This window comes from Tachypleus tridentatus, chromosome 2 (assembly GCF_004210375.1).
Source record: "Tachypleus tridentatus isolate NWPU-2018 chromosome 2, ASM421037v1, whole genome shotgun sequence".
Lineage (NCBI taxonomy): Eukaryota > Metazoa > Arthropoda > Merostomata > Xiphosura > Limulidae > Tachypleus > Tachypleus tridentatus.
Window position 1 is genome coordinate 32,042,858 of NC_134826.1, and position 19,459 is coordinate 32,062,316.

Genomic DNA, 19,459 nt, shown 5'->3' on the forward strand with positions numbered 1-19,459 from the left:
ACTAACATCCAAAAATATTAAACACTTTGCAAATTATGTGTAAGGACACATTCTTCCATTTTGAATCATGTCATTCAACGTACCAGAAACTCCTGTTTGAAAGTATATGTGTCTCTAAATTAGCTTGAATATTCCAAGCGAACGACTCCGAGGTAAAACAATGGTAATCTTACAGACTTGTAACCCGGAAACCTGGGGCTCAGTTTCCCACGGTGAAGACGGCAGATAGCCCAATGTGACTTTGCTCTTAACCAGACAAATCAAGCGAACAATAAACAATTAAAAATACACATATATGATTAAAAAAAATGAAACAGTAAAGTATAAACTACGAGAAAATTATTTAAATTTAGAAGATTTGGTTAAAGATATCATTTTATGTAATCTGGCTTCAGAGTTGTAACTACGTCTGAGGATTATTATGTGTGATTATCAATAACATTGATAACTTAATCATTTAAATTGTTTTAGTTTAATTAGCAGGGAGTAAATGGGCGAAATTTTCTATTACATTGTATGTGGTCAGAAAGATACTTGAGGAAACAAGAACATTTTATGAAACGAGAAGGCAATAGTAAAAACAGAAAACATTTCTGTTTAGAGTTCATCACGGTTATTTTCATTTTCACTAATTGATGAATCGTCTTACTTTTCCCAAACTATTTGTTTGTAAACCTCAGATTGTATAAAAAAGCCAAATTTCTAAAATGAAGAGAAACAGAAGAGTGAAAATTAACACGAACTTTGGTTTATTGTGTTCTACTTGTACTGACGTCCACTTTTACTATTTTCTCATTTTATATTAGTTTTTCTCATTAAAAAAGTAAGTAAGACACTTATTTACTTTCTTCTTTTAGTATTAGTCTGAGCGGTTGTGTAAGGCTCGGCATGGCCTAGCGCGTAAGGCGTGCGACTCGTAATCCGAGGGTCGCGGGTTCGCGCTCGCGTCGCGCTAAACATGCTCGCCCTCCCAGCCGTGGGGGGTGTATAATGTGACGGTCAATCCCACTATTCGTTGGTAAAAGAGTAGCCCAAGAGTTGGGGTTGGAGGTGATGACTAGCTGCCTTCCCTCTAGTCTTACACTGCTAAATTAGGGACGGCTAGCACAGATAGCCCTCGAGTAGCTTTGTGCGAAATTTCCAAACAAACAAACAAACAAACAAACTGAGCGGTTGTGAAAGTTTTATACCTGATTTTATTTGCACTGATTTACTACGTTTCAAATATTGTTGAAAATATACAATATTGAAAGTGTTGATACAAGGAGAGTGTTTCTTCTATATATTTGGTCATTTTAGAATTCAGTTATGATCTGATGCATAGCAGTATAAAATATCTTTAGATTAACGAATAAACAATTATTGAGCAACTGCATATATTCGTTTTAATTAACAGTGAACTCAGTGACATATATCTTAATTGAATACATAATGAAGAATGTATATTCCCCACAGGTATGGACGTCGACCTGTCATACTAGTTGGTGGTATCATCTTTCTTGTCTCAGGGTTTGCTTGTGCATTTTCAACCTCTTTTCTGATGTTTACCATCCTTCGGTTTCTCGTGGCTTTTGGTGCTTCTGGGACAGTACTAACTGTCATTATATTACGTAAGTAGGAATTGCTCATCATAAACATTCAGTTATTAGTTTTTGATTAATTCTCAAAGAACATGTATATTTAATGCAAACATATTTATGTTTTGTGAAAATTATGATGAAAATGGTGCTTATTAAAAAGTTTTTTTGGCAACATCGTGACGAAAGAAAATTCATCGTTTTTAAAAAGTTATCGTCTTCTCTTCAATACACATGAGTATAATATTTAGAAGGTTATCGATCTAATATTTAATATTTGTTTAACGCAGCTTATTTCTCGATTTGTTTGTTGTTGTTAAGCATAGATTATGTTATGCCCACTGTGTATCGAAACCCTTTCTTTTTTAAGTATTATAATCCTCCAGTATTGGCAATTTTTCGGAAACAGTGGTAAAAAATAACGAATAAAGAATGGTATTTTTTTGTCTTATTCTTGTATTTGATTTCACTGTTAATTTAAGATGGCTGCTTAAAGCTGTTTAATGTGAATGCTTTATGGGAAATTACTTTATTTATTTTCAAAGCTAAGTACATTTTCATTATATTGTGTTTTTTAGATATGATTAAGATTTTTATGCATTAATGTTTGTACTCATTACACAATTTAATATTTTTCGATCAAGTAATTGAAATTTAAAGTTATGTTAGTATCAAAATAATAAACTATGAATTGTCTGACCTGACCACTTAGTCAATATATCACACGTAACTTATAATGTAAGTGAAGTTACCAGATACTAAATTATAATTCGTTCTTGTATCTCATCTAGTGGTGCAAGGTAAACTTGATGGAACGTTGTGGACAAAACAAACAAAAGTTTTGGTTGGTAAAATCGAGTAAAAAAACATATGTGAATTTTAAGTAACATAATATTTTTCAATATGTAATTTACTTCATTTTTCCTGCAGTAATGATGAAATAAGTGCTTTATGTTTATAATATGTATTTTACGTGTATATATATGTATGCGGTTATACTATCACATGGCCAAGATTTATTAAAAACTGAATAACATAATATTAATGAAACATAATTATAAAAAAGTTTATATTTTATCAAGCAATTAAATTATTAATTGGTTTAGTCACTAAAAGAATGGAACATTATTGTTTTAAAATTATTTTGGAAATCTTAATAATAAAATATTAATGTCCTTGGTGGCTGAGGGCTAAATCTTAAGATTTATAATACTAAGCCCTTATCATTAAAGAATCAATCAACTGTTTTCTTAAACTCCCTTAAATTAACTGCATCTACTACATCCGAAACTATCTTTTTAAAAAATAAAACTGTATTAGCTGAAGATGAATCTTCCCTGTTAATATTTATGTTTGTGTACCTTACTTTCAACCTTCTCCTTATTATATACAAAAAAATATTATACATCAATAATATCAATTAGCGTAACAATCTTAAACATCTCAATCAGATCATTTCTTTTTTCAAGAGAAAACAGTTTCAGAAATCTTAATTTATCCTTCTGTGACAACATCTTTTGAACCCTGTCTAACAGTTAAATATCCTTTCTAAGGTAAGATGCACAAAACGGAACACAATGTTCCAAATGTGGTATAACAAATGACACAAACAGTAACATTGTAGCTCTGTAGTGACACAGCGGTATTTCTGCGGTCGTACAATGCCAGAAATCAGGCTTCGATATCTGTAGTAGGCAGAGCATAGATAGTTCATTGCACAATTTTGTGCCTAACTAGAAACAAACAAATATAATAATTTATTTAAATTTGCATTTAATGCTTTGGCAATTGAAACCTAAAATCATATTTACTCTATTACTTCGATAGCTTAAAAGACTGGTCAACCAAAACGTTAAAATTGTTAACTTTTATAACATTTTATAGGTTATTTCTATCAAAATTATACTGATAATTCAAGTTATAATAGCTCGTTACCTTGTATTTATTATAACTAAAAGCTGTCCGTCATTTATTCACTCAACTCGCTGAATAACACAAATTATTTTCTTAACAATAGTTTCTAGTTTCCTTCTCACAGGCAGTAGCACCACAAATTTAATGTTAACGTCAGATGTAAGTAATCTATTAACCTTTACTTTGTCTGTCATTGATAAAAATCAAAGAGAACGAAGATCCGGAGGTCTGATGTATTCGAGTAGTGGCGTTAATCCATTTAGACTGGACCCTATTTATAGCAACAGTTTCTTTCTTCCATCTAGCCACTTTTCTATCCAATAGGCCTCTCATACAGAGGTAACCTTTTAATAAGGCTTATATATGGTACTTTGTCTACTGCTTATTGAAAATCCACATGAACAAAACCTAGTTATCTGTTCAAATAATGTCAAAAGATTAGTAAAGCAAGATTTTACCCTAGTGAAATCATACTGAAAAAAATGTAAACTTTGTTAAATGACTTTGCAAAACATTTTTCACCAGTTTTTCAAAAAAATTTCCCGCCCTGATAATTAATGGAGAAAACGTTATCATGTCCTTTGAAATAAGGAGTAGCATTAGCCAACTTCCAATCTTCTGGTACATGTTGTTTATTGACATATTGCAGCTATGACACTGAACAACGGTAGAATGATGAAAGTTATTGTGGTGTGTGTATAGTTTCAATGACAGACGTTAGATGATTTCAACATGAATCATACAAGGCAAGGTGTAATTAATGTGTTTGTTGTTGCGAGGCTGCTTACTCATTTTAAGATAATGGGATCGACAGCTGCTCTTTGGTGAATCCTATAACTAAACACTACGTATGTCTGGGTAAAACAAACAGAAATGTCCTTGAACTTAAAGAAAAAAACAAAATGAAATCTATGGAGAAACGATATTAAACTCTTACAAAATAGAAAGCTTGCATTGCTAAACGACTAATGATTCAAGAAATAGAATGAGAGTCTTTGGCTGGTTATTCAGTTAGTATTGGCAGGAATAAGACTTTATGTGATGAAATTGTTCCACCTAATCTTTGCTAATGGTTCCGTCCTTTACAAACTTATGGTTCCTTTAAAAGTCATAGTGTTGTGTAATATTCTTCATGACAAAGTGTTGGCTAATTTTACTATTATTACAATGTTAGCAGGGACACGTATATTACTACACTGGTTAACCAACTCATATCTGTGTATATGAAACCATTACATGTTTTCAGTACGATTATAAAAAAAACTCACTTTGTAATCGAGACAAGGATGTAATTCATAACAACTTTCTAATGTGAATCTTCAAGTTTTCCTTATAGAGATTTGTGAAATCGTGTGTTAACAACACAGACCTATAAAATAAAGATAAAATCTAGCAGCATTCTATAGTGACCAATGTATTTGTATCATCCCGAGTATCCTAATAAATATATAAAGGAATGAAATTTGTGTCTTTGGCCATCTTTTTCGAGAAAGAAAAAAAAGAGTTGAATTTAAGATCTGATTGCAAGCTTGATAACTTTTATCTTATAAACCTTCATCAAATTCATATTTCTTCCAGTGTTTTTATTAAATAATTAGACATTGGCAGAATTGTGGGAAATAATACAAGAGTTTTGGAACACTATTCCAGAATCGTACATTGATAAACTGCATGGCAGCATAAGAACTGGGAGCAGTGGTCTGTGTGAAGAAAAAAAACTTACTTATAAAATACGAGTTAATTGTACAACATATTCGCATTTTCTTATATTTCTGTGATAATACTGTGCTCCATTAACGAATTCAACATATAGTTTCATTACTTGTGATTCCTTTGTTCGTGCATTTGTCTGTTTTCATAGTCATTGCAGTTACTGTGTACTTTTCTTTTTCAGTCTTGGAAGTAGTTGGACCAGATTATCGCACTATTCTTGGCATTTGTTACCAATTTGGCTGGGCGTTAGGCTATACCATTCTACCTGGTGTTGCTTTTTTGGTGAAAAAGTGGAGACATTTCCAGCTGATCATTTCTGTCCCCTGGATACTTCTTTGTAGTATTTGGTGGTAATTTATCATTTATATTTGATAATTATCCTCATTATAATTAAAATAATTCAATATTAAAAACAAATAAAAATTATAGAAACTATTTTTTTTCCATGTTTGATTGATTTTCAACGCAAAGCTACGTGGTGATTTTTTTATGTACACTGCAAGAAACTGAACCATCAAATCCCATATTTTATCTTTGCGAGTTTTCAAACTTATCGCTGATCCACTAATTGCAAGATTTGTTTTGTTCCATGTTTGCTTTCGAAAATGTGAAGGCCCAGGTGGCTAGGCTGCTTGACTTGTAATCCGAGGGTCGCGGGTTCGAATCCCGTCACACCAAACATGCTCGCCCTTTCAGCCGTGGGTTTTTTATAATATGACGGTCAATTCCACTATTCGTTGATAAAACAGTAACAAAAGAGTTGGCGGTGGGTGGTGATGACTAGTTGCCTTCTCTCTAATCTTGCACTGCTAAATTAGGGACGGCTAGCGCAGATAGCCTTCATGTAGCTTTGCGCGAAATTCAAAACAAACCAAATAAAAATGTGTAGAATGTTTCAATAAATCCTGAAAAAAGGGAATTTTGTTCAAGATGACTGAACTTGTATGCTAGTTATTTATAACGATTCATAAACCGTATATAAATAAGGATAACTTTTATAATCATATGTTAGTATTATATATGTATTTGCTTGTGTTGTGGTATATTTAATTAGACCTAGTTTGTGCTATTTTTTAAGGTTCTCTGTTTTCGCAAAGTAATTTTAAGATATATATAATTACATTATAGTTAATGTAATTATATATATCTTAATGTTTAATGTTAATATGATGACTGTTAAAACACTGTAGTTGTATTAAGTCTATTTATGTCGTTAGTAGCAGATTAATCACTTGAATATATCGTAAGGCGGAACGCCAAGTGAAACAAGTTTTAACTTACAACTCGTTGTTTTTTTCTTTCGTATGTTTACACTCCAGTGTGTGTTACGAGTGCTATATTCCCATAATTTGAGGGAACTGCATAAAGTGATTAAAATTTACTGCAAGCATTCGGAAATTTTGCCATAATATAGAGCAACCAGTGATAAATAAAGTTATGATTACAGTTACAAGTATTTTGTCTCACTGTCCCACACCATAATTATAATATAGGCAGCGAAGTCTTAAATTCGTGTAAAATTCTAATTCAAAACCTGTTAAATCCAGAATAGTTTGTGTGTTAATTCGACCATAGCTGCCTGTTTTGTTTAATGCAGTCAAAAATACCACCTGCTGTTTCATTGAGTTGTATCCAATATTGTTGTGAATGGGATGTTCTTTTATGGTTATCACATGTGATAGATACATTCGAATGATTACAACAAGTTAGTATTATAAAGTTTCACTACAAAGGAATCGAGATGTATCATTGTTTGTTTCATCTTGTAACTCAACTAAATGAAATGCGATGAAACGATTTTCGATCTTCGTCACATCATGAAGAAAAGAAATTTCCTGAGATAGTCTCCATCCATTGCATAACATTTCGCTTGTGATGGATACTCTGCCTAGGTTGTCCATCAGAGCAAAGCAGCTTATGTTTCAATTACTGAAACATTTAGTACGCTTATTCCAGTAATGAAATACCTCAGATACATGAGATTCTTTCTTCATAACAATTCTGGATATCTGAAATCTGCAGGTGAACATTTCTTTTATCACTAATTACTTATACTATGGAAGAGTGCATATTGAGATTAGAAAGTGGAAAAAGACAGTATATAGGGATTTTCAACACTGGGGAAAGTTTGCATTAATAGTACAACAAAACAAATTATCAAGCTGTCTCATCAAATGAGAAAATTTCTACCCGTTAATCCAATAATGGTAATGGAAAAAGGCTTTCAGCACTAGCTATTTACTTATAATACAAAACGGTTACTTATTTTCAATGCTTAGTACGTTCCAATTTTATCAACCCAAGATTTGTATTAACTATTCCAGGCAGTCCGTTAAAAGAGGTTATTGTTTGTTTTTGTTCTAAACACTATGTACAAGAAAACGGTGAAAGAATATATGAAATATTATGTAAGACAAAAACATAAAATAAAAATACGCTTTAAAGAATAAAATATTTATTTCAACTACAAAGATCTTTGATAAAGATGCGGTTTTTAAGTCTCAGAACCAAACAGCTGAAACATTTAAAACTTTACACAACAGTTCTGTAATGAGAAGCAATTCTGGAATCCTTCTTAGGGTTAAGAAAAAGGATGAAATTAGTTTCTTTTTTTTCCCAAATCTGATTGAAGAGAATTAGAAATAGGGAACACATATCTGAGTATTTCATAACGTAAGGTAATTAGCCTGACGGTTCCAGTTCCAAGATAATGACTTATTATCATTGTAAACTCAATAAGGCCAATAAAGAAAGTGGAATTCTCTTTGGATGTGTTTTGATGTATGAGAAGAAAGAAGAAACAAGTGAATGGTGAAATTCTTGAGTAAGGGCAGAAGCATATTCTTAGATGTTGTTTTGAATTAAGTATATAATGCTTCACAATGGGCTATCTGTGCTTTGCCCACGAGGGGTATCGAAACCCGGATTTTAGCAAGTCTGCAAACATGCCGCTGTGCCACTGAAGGGTACGGATGTTATAAATATCTTGTACATCATGTTACTTATTATAATTTATCTCCTTGAAGAAGAAAAGCCATTATAAAAGCATTATAACCATTGTTACGTACTATACTTTATCTCAGACGAATCTCAGATTTATTATGTTACGTATGTTACGTATTACGAATTAAAATAGCTACAAATTGTATTTTTAACTTAGAAGCTAATTAAATGTTGATATGTATTAAATGTATTGTATTTGCCAACGTTTGTTTTCTGTTTTTGAATTGCGCACAAAGCTACTCGAGGGCTATCTGTGCTAGCCGTCCCTAATTTAGCAGTGTAAGACTAGAAAGAAGGCAGCTAGTCATCACCACCCATCGCCAACTCTTGGGCTACTCTTTTACCAACGAATAGTTGGATTGACCGTCACATTATAACGCCCCTACGGCTGAAAGGGCGAGCATGTTTAGCGCGACGGGGATGCGAACCCGCGACCCTCAGATTACGAGTCGCATGTCTTAACACGCTTGGCCATGCCGGGCCATTTGCCAACGATATTGATACACACAATTTTCGTTCTTAACATGAATATATTTTAATATACAAACAACAATAAAGTTTATAATAACGTCTATTACAAATAATGATTTATATTAAAAAAGTTTTAGAAATTACAAACTATAATGTGTCTTCTATCTGGTCTAGAACTGAATACTTTATCGACGGCCTAGGTCTACAAGGAGCGAATTAATTCAGAATTGATATTATTACGCAAGCTTCGTATTCTAGCTAGCCGTCCATTATTGGCTGGCCTCACGCATTACGCAAGCTAACTTTTTAAACGACGAAAATATTTAATGTTCTCGTAGAAGTACTAACGTCAGAAATTAATTCACTGAAATTAATCGGTTTATTATGTTAGAAACGTATAAACGTTTCTGGTCAAATATCTACAGTTTCTAATTAATAAGCGTTTGTCACAATTACAACTTCCGAGGTTTATAGTACACTAACTGTGGCGTCCCAGCAATAATCTACCGCGTCTTGCGATAGCTACGTTTTATACTCATTAGAGGAGATTCTCGAAAATTTACTTGGCATCAATACGTTAGTGGTTTCTTCAAACATATACTGCTGATTCTGACATTCTAGAATCTTTTACAAATTTAGAAAACAGACGGGACTTTCGCAATACTCATTTAACAATATACGTTACATTAATTAAACTGAAAAAAATGTAGTTATTAAAATAAATATACAACAGTAAATCCGTTACTATCATAAGGTTTTCGGACATTTAATCAGAATATTGAAAGTGGAAGGAATGAATAATTTCCACTCAATTTTCGAACCTTGTCCTGAACGATCTTGAAACTGGCTACGGGAGAGATACATAAAGGACATTTATATATTTAAAAATGGCTGGTATGGGTAGGGAAACACTAGTGGAGAAGCGAACAACGTTTCGACCTTCTTCGGTGAACCTGACGATGACCGAAACGTTGTTCGCTCCTCTTGCGCTTTCCCTAACCATACCAGCCATTTTTAAATATATAATTTTGCTCTACAAGTGGGTTTCTCGTCATTATGAATAAAGGACATTTAATCTAAGATACTTGCTTGTTTTGACATCTCACTTGCTTTCTGAAAGTCTGTGTAAGAGTAGGATATTCGCAGAAAATATTCTGTCTTATTTCTTAGTCCTCTGTACTCTTTGGCATTCAGTGACTACTATAAACAATGATATCACGAGATATCAAATAAAAAAAACTGCTATAAAAATAGGTAAACAAATAACTAGACCATAAAGAAGTTAGTACCATCTGCTCAAGCTCGCGACGTTCTGAGTCCAATAACATTTTCAACATTTACAGCCAACTGTGTGCATTGTATTTACTTCTTTATGCCAATGTTGTGTCCCCTTATCATGCATTAAAATGGTGATTTAATTGTATTACCAAAAACCATCATATTTTCATTGTTCTGCGCTGGTATAACTTAAAGCCATTTATGATTTTCGTCGCTCTGTTAAATTTGATATACATACATATATTGTAACAGTATAAGTAAGTTTTATTAAGTAACATTCTGTAAAAGCATTATCTACAAAAATATGATTTTTAAGTGATGAACAATTAAATTTACAAATGACGTTTCAACTGAGATCTACTTTTTTAATAGCCAAAAAATTAATCAGTTGGTCTGTATAAAAATGTTCATAATTTCTAATTTTCTTTAGGTTCCTTCCAGAATCTCCTCGCTGGCTACTATCGCAAGGAAAGGTCGAGCTGGCAGAAAGGGAAATAAGAAATGCTGCAAGACTCAATGGTAAAACTGTCTCAAACTGGCAGGTAATCATGTCCCAACTTGTAGCCAAAGAAAAGCAGGTAGGTTAAGGTTGACCACCTTGTCAAATTGTTTGATGTAGAATCTTTGCGTTTTAAATATGCACCTACTAGGATGTGGTGAATGGAGTGATGATTCAGAAAAGAATGAAAATTAACTGACACACACATTAGAGATCATTAACTTAAAATAGTTAAACTGTATATTCCAAAACTTTCAGCATAATTTATCTAAAGATAAATGCGAAGATACATAAAAGAAAAAGACCACAAAAAAAAAAACCGTAATGAAAAATGGAGAAGATAAATGACATTAGTTATGAAAAAAATAACTATTTAAATAAAATGTGTGCCAACGAGAATAATCTGGAAAAAGTCTGAAAATAATATACATGTTAAAATAGGCCAGTGTGGGAAATGTTAAAAATAACATGTGCTTGCGTAAGAAAACCTGGATAAAGTATTAATAGCTTGTTTGACATTTTTTATAGATTGTAAATATATATATTTATTACATTTACTCAAAAAAAAAATAAAGTTCTTGAACATTATTTTCGAAACTGAACCTGTTGCGCATTTGGCTTATGATCAGTTAACAAAATTAAAGATAAGTTTAGCAGCCTCAGTAAGAAATATTAAATGTACTAGTCATAAAAACTCTTTATAACAAAAATTATTGCATAATTCTTGGCTAAAGTTACCAACAGAGAGAAGACGTGTATTTCTTATTCAATGAACACTGAAAACCAATTAGACAAAAAGTTTCGTTTGTTTGCTAGCTGATAAGCCTCCGATTTTTATCATGACAGGCCTTCAGACTTATTTTTGAGTCATCGGACGAGGGGTGAGGGATATAAAAGTAATAAAGGGCTGAAAGTAAATCGTCTGGCAAAATTTAATTTAAAAAAATCATTTTTTCTTCTTGTTTTAAGGAAGAAGAAATGAAACGAAATCGCCAAGCCACATTTTTGGATTTGCTCAAAACTCCTAACATGAGAAAGAAGAGTTTGAATAACTTTCTCTTTTGGTGAGTCTCCATATTCTAGTCAGTGTTTAAGTTCACATACGAAATACAGTGAATAAATGTGATCTGTACATTAGATTAATATATCTTTTTGGAGCCTTTGTCTGCTTTTTTTACACAGACAAGTACACAAAAAGAAACAAATCTACTTGAGATTCGACAGACATGGAAAATAAGTACGATAATAAAAGTAAAACAACTTTCAGAAGACATATTCATTTCCAGCACTCACTTGTAATCAAAATGCCCAATTTACACACGTTTGTCCTTTTATTCAATAAAGAACAACATTTATGACTTAAAGCCATGAATATTAATTAATCAAACTAAATTCAGAATGTTATTAAGATGATAATATAAGTACGTCATATAATTTCATAAAATAATCTTTTTCATCGAACTTATTAAATTACTAACATTATCAGATTCTACATGTTCAATTTACGATAATTTTATATTGCGGGTAACTTTTATGTCGAAATAGAAAGTATCATATTGGTCTATTTGGTATAAGTATTTTGAGAATCGTAGGTCTGTTAATTATTGAGAAGTGGTATTAATATTCCAGTAGCTTAAAATATACTACTTCAAAAAAAAAAAAGGACAAAAACATATTTCATAAAACATAGGTCTTCAATACTGTGTGTTGGTGTTTTCCTTATAGCAAAGCCACATCGGGCTATCTACTAAGTCTACGGAGGGGAATCGAGCTCCTGATTATAGCGTTGTAAATCCGTAGACTTAACGCTGTACCAACAGTGACGACAAAAATTATATATAGAAACCTTAATGAGGGAAATAACGAAGAAAGAACAAATACGTTCTTTATTTTCAATAAGGCCCAGCAAGGGTAAGTGATTACGGCGCTCGACTCGTAATCTGAGGATTGTGGGTTCGAATCCCAGTCCTACTAAACATGCCCGTCCTTTCAACCGTGGGTACGTTATACTGGGCGGGTCAATTCCACTATTCGTTGGTAAAAAAATAGCACAAGAGTCGGCGATGGGTGGTGATGACTAGCTGCCTTCCCTCTAGTCTTACACTGCTAAATTATGGGCGGCTAGCGCAGATGGATCTCGTGTAGCTTTGCACGAAAATGAAAAACAAAAGAACAATACTTTTAATTTGCTCTAGCAGAATGTTCATTCTGTTATAGATTGTTTTAAAGAAAAAAACATATAAATCTTCAATTGATATTAGTTTCACGGATGAAATACTGTTTCATACAAACAAAAAATGTTTTGATATCTCATAATATTATATATTGCTACGTATTTTAATTTAACTCGTACGAATCTCCGATTTATTATGTTACGTATATTATTACTATGATTTCAAATAGCCGGAAATTATAATTTTAATTTAGAAGTTAATTAAATGTTAATATGTATCAAATTTATTATATTTCCAACAAGAGTGAAACACACAATTTTCTTTCTTTAAAAAACATTATTTTAATATGAGTATACAAAAAATACAATTTGTACTGATGGTTATTACAAATAATGATTTATATTCAGAGGTTTTACAAACTTACAAACAATATTCAGTCTGCTGTCTGGTCTGAAACTTGATATTGTATCGATGGTCTAGGTTCACGAGGCGTAAATTACGCTTATGTTAATATATAGATATGCTTCACTTGAGTGGGAATGTAAGCAAGCTGTATTCTTGTTTGGTCTAACGTGGTTTACAAGCTTACTTTTCACAGAAAAAGATAGATATCTAATGTCCTCGTAGGAAAACTAACGCCTCCCAGTGGCTCAGCGATATGTCTGCGGACTTACAACGCTAAAAACCGGGTTTCGATACCCGTGATGGGCAGAGCACAGATAGCCCATTGTGTAGCTTTGTGCTTAATTCAAAACAACAACAAAAACTAACATTAGAAGTTAACTATCTCAAGGTGAATGGTTTATAAAGTTCGAAATTTATAAATTCCTGGTCAAATTCTCCAGTCTTTCGTTAAATAGACGTTAATCGCAATTATAGCTTTCGAGATTTATAGATTGCTGATTGTAGCTTCTTGTTATGACTTGCTTTTATATACCAATCACGCGAGATTCTCGATCGTTCAACAATGTTCGAATATACGCTGTTATTGTTTTTTTTTTTTAATTTCACGCAAAGACTAGAGGGAAAACAGCTAGTCATTACTACCCACCGCCAACTCTTGGGTTACCCTTTTACCAACGAATAGTGGGATTAATCGCCACTTTATTAAGTCCCCACGGCTGAAAGGGCGAGCATGTTTGGTGTGACGAGGATTAAAACTCACGACCCTCGGATTACGAGTCGAGTGCCTTAACCACCTGGCCATGCAGATCTTCATACTTCAAAATCGCCAATTTTCATACCTACGTTCATTTCAGTGTCGTATTTTGAAGTTAAAGTGTCGAAGTTTGTATTGTAACAACAGAGACAGAAAATAATAATTCCTCTTGTCAATTAAGTTCTAAAAAACTTAAATCAGTCTGTGTGGGTTTCTGATTTAAAATAGAATTATTTAATGTTCTTTGTACAACTGTGATAACCAGCAGTATAATGCATTTTTGTACATATGTTTTACTTATTTTCAATATATTATTGAAAAATAAATGGTTTGTATTGTATCTGTTTATTGTTCAGATTTATCGATAAAACGTCACAAACACATACTGTAAAGAATCCGGCCCCTAATAAAAATCTAGACGCATATGTCATGGAAACAACTGGTCATTCTTCTAGACATAACTCATTCGTTCTTAAGTCTTACTGTTGCTTGGGGAAAGTGAGCAGCTTTTATACTGACCTTTGTGTTCGTCAGTTTTCATTGGTTATAAAATGTTTACCATGGCTGGTGTACAGTTCACTGCAGGACTCTTTCTGGATGGACCTGATGTCACAAGTTGATCCATATTCCTTTGTTTCTAATTTAGTTAGACAAAGAGTAACCCAATCTATGAAAATCTAAATCCCTAACCTAAACATAGTTTTATGATCTGTACATGAATATATTGCTTCAAAAAGGGCTGTTACATATCCTTCCTAAAAGTAATTGGTTACTTAGGGTATCAAACTACTTGTGACATGCCAAAGAATCTTAAAATGTGTTTCTGAAACATACCGTTCTATTGCGACTTTTCATCGGCTGTAGCTTTTATGTACCTTGCTGATTTGTGTATTCAAAATCATTTTAATATCACGTACCTTTTGTACTTGTCAAACATGAGCAATTATGCTTTATATTAAAACTCATAATAGTACCAGATGAAAATATTTGAAAAATCTTTATAGATATAATCTAAACAAAATAAGAGAAATCATGTTTTGTAAAAAAATATTTTGATGAATGATGTTCTTGGACGTGGCAAATAGAAAATTTATGCAATTTTCATAAATATTAACTTTTTAGTAATGTCAATTTTCCATTTTATTATTTCAATGTTAAGGAATAACTCTATTTTTGTTCCATAAAAATTAACTAAAGATAATTAGAAACAATCGCAAGATAATTAGTTTATAGGCATATTTTAATAAAAATGAAAAAATGTAATTTTTGTAAATGTTTTCGTCTTTTTTTTCTTAATAAGAACCAATGAAATAAATGTTTTAAATTTCAATTGATAACACCTTTCTGTAGGTTTGTGAATGCATTTACCTACTATGGATTGTCTCTACATACAAACGACATGGGTGGAAATCCTTTGATAACTTTTTTTATCGCCGGCTCGCTTGAGTTTCCAGCCAATATTATTGCATTCATTCTCATAAAATACGTGGGTCGTCGAATTTCTTTGATGGTTATGATGGTGACTGCTGGTATAGCTTGTTTGCTCACAGTTCCAGTTCCTGACAGTAAGCCTTTTTATTTATTTTTGTCTTTAATATCATTACACCTCTTCTGATTTCGGACCATACGATGTTTGCTTAACATTGTTTGACAAAAAATTCAAACATTATAAAATATATTTTAGACTACGTGATAATGGACTCTTCAGTTGAATAAGAATTTATGAGGAATACTGGAATGCTCAAGTATCTTGTTGCATGTTCAAGTTTGGAGATAAAACGAGAGACGTTCGTCAGGGGCCATTTCTAATTTTATTACTCATATTTAATTTAATTGTATTTCTTTCAATGTTTATTATATACTTTAAATATTTGATAGTTTAACTTATGATAAGCTCCATACTTTAGAAAAATCTCGTAAATTCACTAAAAATACGTTTCTGAACTGCTCAGTTAGCTCTACTTTATATTTTACTGAATACAAACTAAAAGTGTTCAGTAAATATATGGTTTCAGACCTACTACAGTTTATATACTTCTTCACTTTCTGCTTGAGAAAGTGTTTATTACCAGTATTCTTAATAATAAGTAAAGATCTTTGTATATCCTAACAAACAGAAGCCTTGATGTCAGTAATCACTCCATTTGCACGTAACGAGTGTGTAAACTGGCTCATAGAAACACTATAAAAAGTATTTAAGTGAAATGGGGCATTTTGTTTGTTTGTTTTTTAAATTTCGCGCAAACCTACAAGAGATCTACCTGCACTAGCCGTGCCTAATTAGACGATAAAGAAGGCAGCTAGTTATCACCACTCCCACCAGCTCTTGGGCTATTTTCTTACCAATATATAGTGAAATTGACCGAACATTATAATGCTCCCACGGCTGAAAACGCGAGCATGTTAAAACCCGCGATCCTCAGATTACCAGTCTAGAGCCTTAAATACCTGGCCATGCTGCGCCAGCATGTTTGTCAAAAATAATAAAATTCATAGTTTTATATATATATATATATAGCATAAATACAAATTAGTGAAAGTGAGTTATATTTAAATAATTGCCCTTTTCAGGATATTAATTTAAAAATGCTTAAATATAGAGAATAAAACTACAATCAGCATTTTAAAACACAATTGGCTGTCTTCTTTAATATTAATAAAAAGGCATGTTATACGTACTAGCAATGTTATTATCCTGTAAAAACACAAGTGAATGAAAAGATGAGACAAGTCAAAATCTTCATAATGTTTTACAGATGTATGAAAACATAGCTATAAAACAAAAAATGTAAGTTGACAATTGTAGGCATAATTTAAACACTATCCACCTTTGTCTATAGAATCTTAATAGCACGATCCTGTTAAACAATGTCTACCTTTGTAAAACATATGTGAATGACAAATATAAACATAAGTTTAAACCTATATGCAGTCCTGTGGAACACTATCTACCTTTGTAAAACGTATATACATATCCACTATACTCAGTAATAATATCTGTCTATAAAGCTGTAGTAACACAAGCTGTATAGTATCCTCCTCCTCCTAAGAAAAACATACAGAATAAATATCTAAACACAAATTAAAATCTGTATACAATCATACTCGATTATCCTCTTTTGTGAAACATAAATAATCCACCAAGTAATGCCTACAGAATTCTTACTATCATCTACCTATTGCAACAGTATCCAAAATGCAACCTAAATATCAGTAGTCTCCTAACTTCAGCTCCATTCATCTGTATTAACTATGTGTAAAGTATTAGTAACACTGTAAGCTTGCAGAGCTTTGGTTATACTGTCTATCTACAGAACTTGCAGTAACAACATCCGCCTATAAACTTTATAAACAAAATCCGTCTTTAGTAACAGACCTTATAGTATTAAACTATATTACCACCCCTCCCTAAGATAGCTACGCCATCTCGTCTCTGATAACACCATTACATGTCGCCAACGCCCTATTGTGACACTTTGTTTCGCTATGACGTCATTGTCTCTAGTGGCCTGATTATCTTTTCCCTGTTGCTTGAAGTTGATACACACGTAACCTTCTCCAGTGGCATAACGTGCAACTAGTGTGTAAACTGCTGTCAATTTTTGGCAAGAACAGTGATTGTTTTTTGTTGTATAATGATAAATTCCTAACAATGTTTCATCACAATTGGATCTCTTATAAAATATTTATTTATTACATATGATCCCTTTTAAGGAGTACGTCAATAACAGTTTTACACGGTACCGAAATGTTAAATGTTATAAAGTAGGCTCTCGCTAAAATAAAAAAAAAAGACCTTATTTTATTATACTTTTTTCTTAAACTACTTCCTTAATGGCGAAATGACTTTTTTAAATAATCTACATCACTTTTGTACGTTTATTATTATCAACAAAATAAATATTTTAAATAAAACTTCTAAAACTGTGTTAAAGTGAGTTTCATACATTATTTCAAAGTGAGTATTCCTAATAGAGAACCATTGTCATACTGCATAAGAAAGTGACATGGCTCGGCATGGACAAGAGTGTTAAGGCGTGCAACTCGTAATATGAGGGTTGCGAGTTCGCATCCCGGTCGCGCCAAACATGCTCGCCCTTTCAGCCGTGGGGGCGTTATAATGTGACGGTCAATCCCACTATTCGTTGGTAAAAGAGTAGCCCAAGACTTGGCGGTGGGTGGTGATGACTAGCTGCCTTCCCTCTAGTGTTACACTGCTAAATTATGGACGGCTAGCACAGATAGCCCTCGAGTAGCTTTGTGTGAAATTAAAAAACAAACAAACAAAGTTACCCTTTTCTCCTGGAGAATCCAACTGTACACTATGAACTAAATTGTTCTGTGACCAAAGGAAGTACAAGCCTTCCATACGGAGTTTTTTGCATACAAATATGCAGGAATTTTGAAGTAAATCGATCTTTGTAAGTTACATAAGTATATTATCAAAATTACCGACAAAATCATGATACGAAAAATTAGCAAAGTCTAAAAGTTTGAGAAAGAAAGTGAAATTCAAAGTACCTAAAGTATGACCAAGAAATAGATAGTTTTGTTTACCAAATTTTGAAGCAAGATCCAATGAGATAAGCGAGGAACAAACCTGAAGCACGTCAAACTGCTCGCCAAAACGCAGTTAGAAGTCAGGTATAATTTCGTAACAAGGAAACACACCATATATCTTAGGACGGCTAGTATGAGTACTAACACTTTTACTAATAAAGCAGAGAACAACGTTTCGTCCAAAGAGAGAATTTGCAACGGACGGTTACCGGGCATACTAGTCTTACACTGCTAAATTTGGGACGGCTAGCACAGATAGCCCTCGAGTAGCTTTGTGCGAAATTCCAACAAAAGAAACAAACAAAGCTTTTGAATTTTATTTTTTGTACGAACTAAAATAATATAAAAAATAAAAAACCTTTGTACTATAACAGTTGTGTTCGAAACAAAATGTTATTATATGTCTAGCCTAGAAGGAAACGTAACGTATTCACTGTAATAAAGTTCATCATTCTAATAATATTTACTAAATTGGTCGAAGTGTATTTAAATATAAAGAATCATCTATATGTTAAGTATTTTGTATTCTTCGACCTAAAACTATGACTTATTTCTTGTTGTGTATTTCTACGTGCATTAGATCTCCTGTGGCTGAGAATAACCTTGGCTATGACTGGAAAGCTGTGTATCGCCAGTTCGTTTAGTGTGATTTATATTTACTCAGCTGAACTCTTCCCCACTGTTGTACGAAATATCGGACTCGGCTCGTGTTCGATGTCTGCTCGGATTGGATCAATGATAGCACCTTTTGTTAAGGAGTTGGTAAGTCACGTTTTAGACGTTAGAAATCAGAAAAGCATTTGGCTATAAAAAACTTAGTAAATGTTTCATTTTTGATTATACGCGTGGAAAGTTCAGTCATGTTGCGTGAAGAACATTGTGATTAAATATTCTGTGTTTTATTTCAACTCTTTTTGATACTGAATAAGAATTAAGTTCTTTAAAACGAAAACTATTGTTATCATTTTAGTATCTTGTGCAATTTAAGAACGCGCACTGATCCAGCATACTAACGTAACACTTATCTCAACTTCTTTGTATGTACATGTGTATACTTCCTGGCTATATTTAACAATATTCTATAATATACATTAAAGCACATGCACCTTGC

General features: G+C 32.6%; 1 protein-coding gene across 1 annotated transcript in view; it reads left to right on the top strand.

The window, feature by feature from the left end:
* LOC143240418 (organic cation transporter protein-like) overlaps window positions 1-19,459 on the top strand; it is a 70,974-nt gene that overhangs the window by 37,407 nt on the left and 14,108 nt on the right. The window contains exons 4-9 of the mRNA XM_076482833.1: window positions 1,456-1,610; window positions 5,386-5,554; window positions 10,387-10,534; window positions 11,425-11,519; window positions 15,139-15,353; window positions 18,929-19,110. Of these exons, the coding sequence (XP_076338948.1) occupies window positions 1,456-1,610; window positions 5,386-5,554; window positions 10,387-10,534; window positions 11,425-11,519; window positions 15,139-15,353; window positions 18,929-19,110 (964 nt within the window). The remainder of the gene's footprint in view (window positions 1-1,455; window positions 1,611-5,385; window positions 5,555-10,386; window positions 10,535-11,424; window positions 11,520-15,138; window positions 15,354-18,928; window positions 19,111-19,459) is intronic.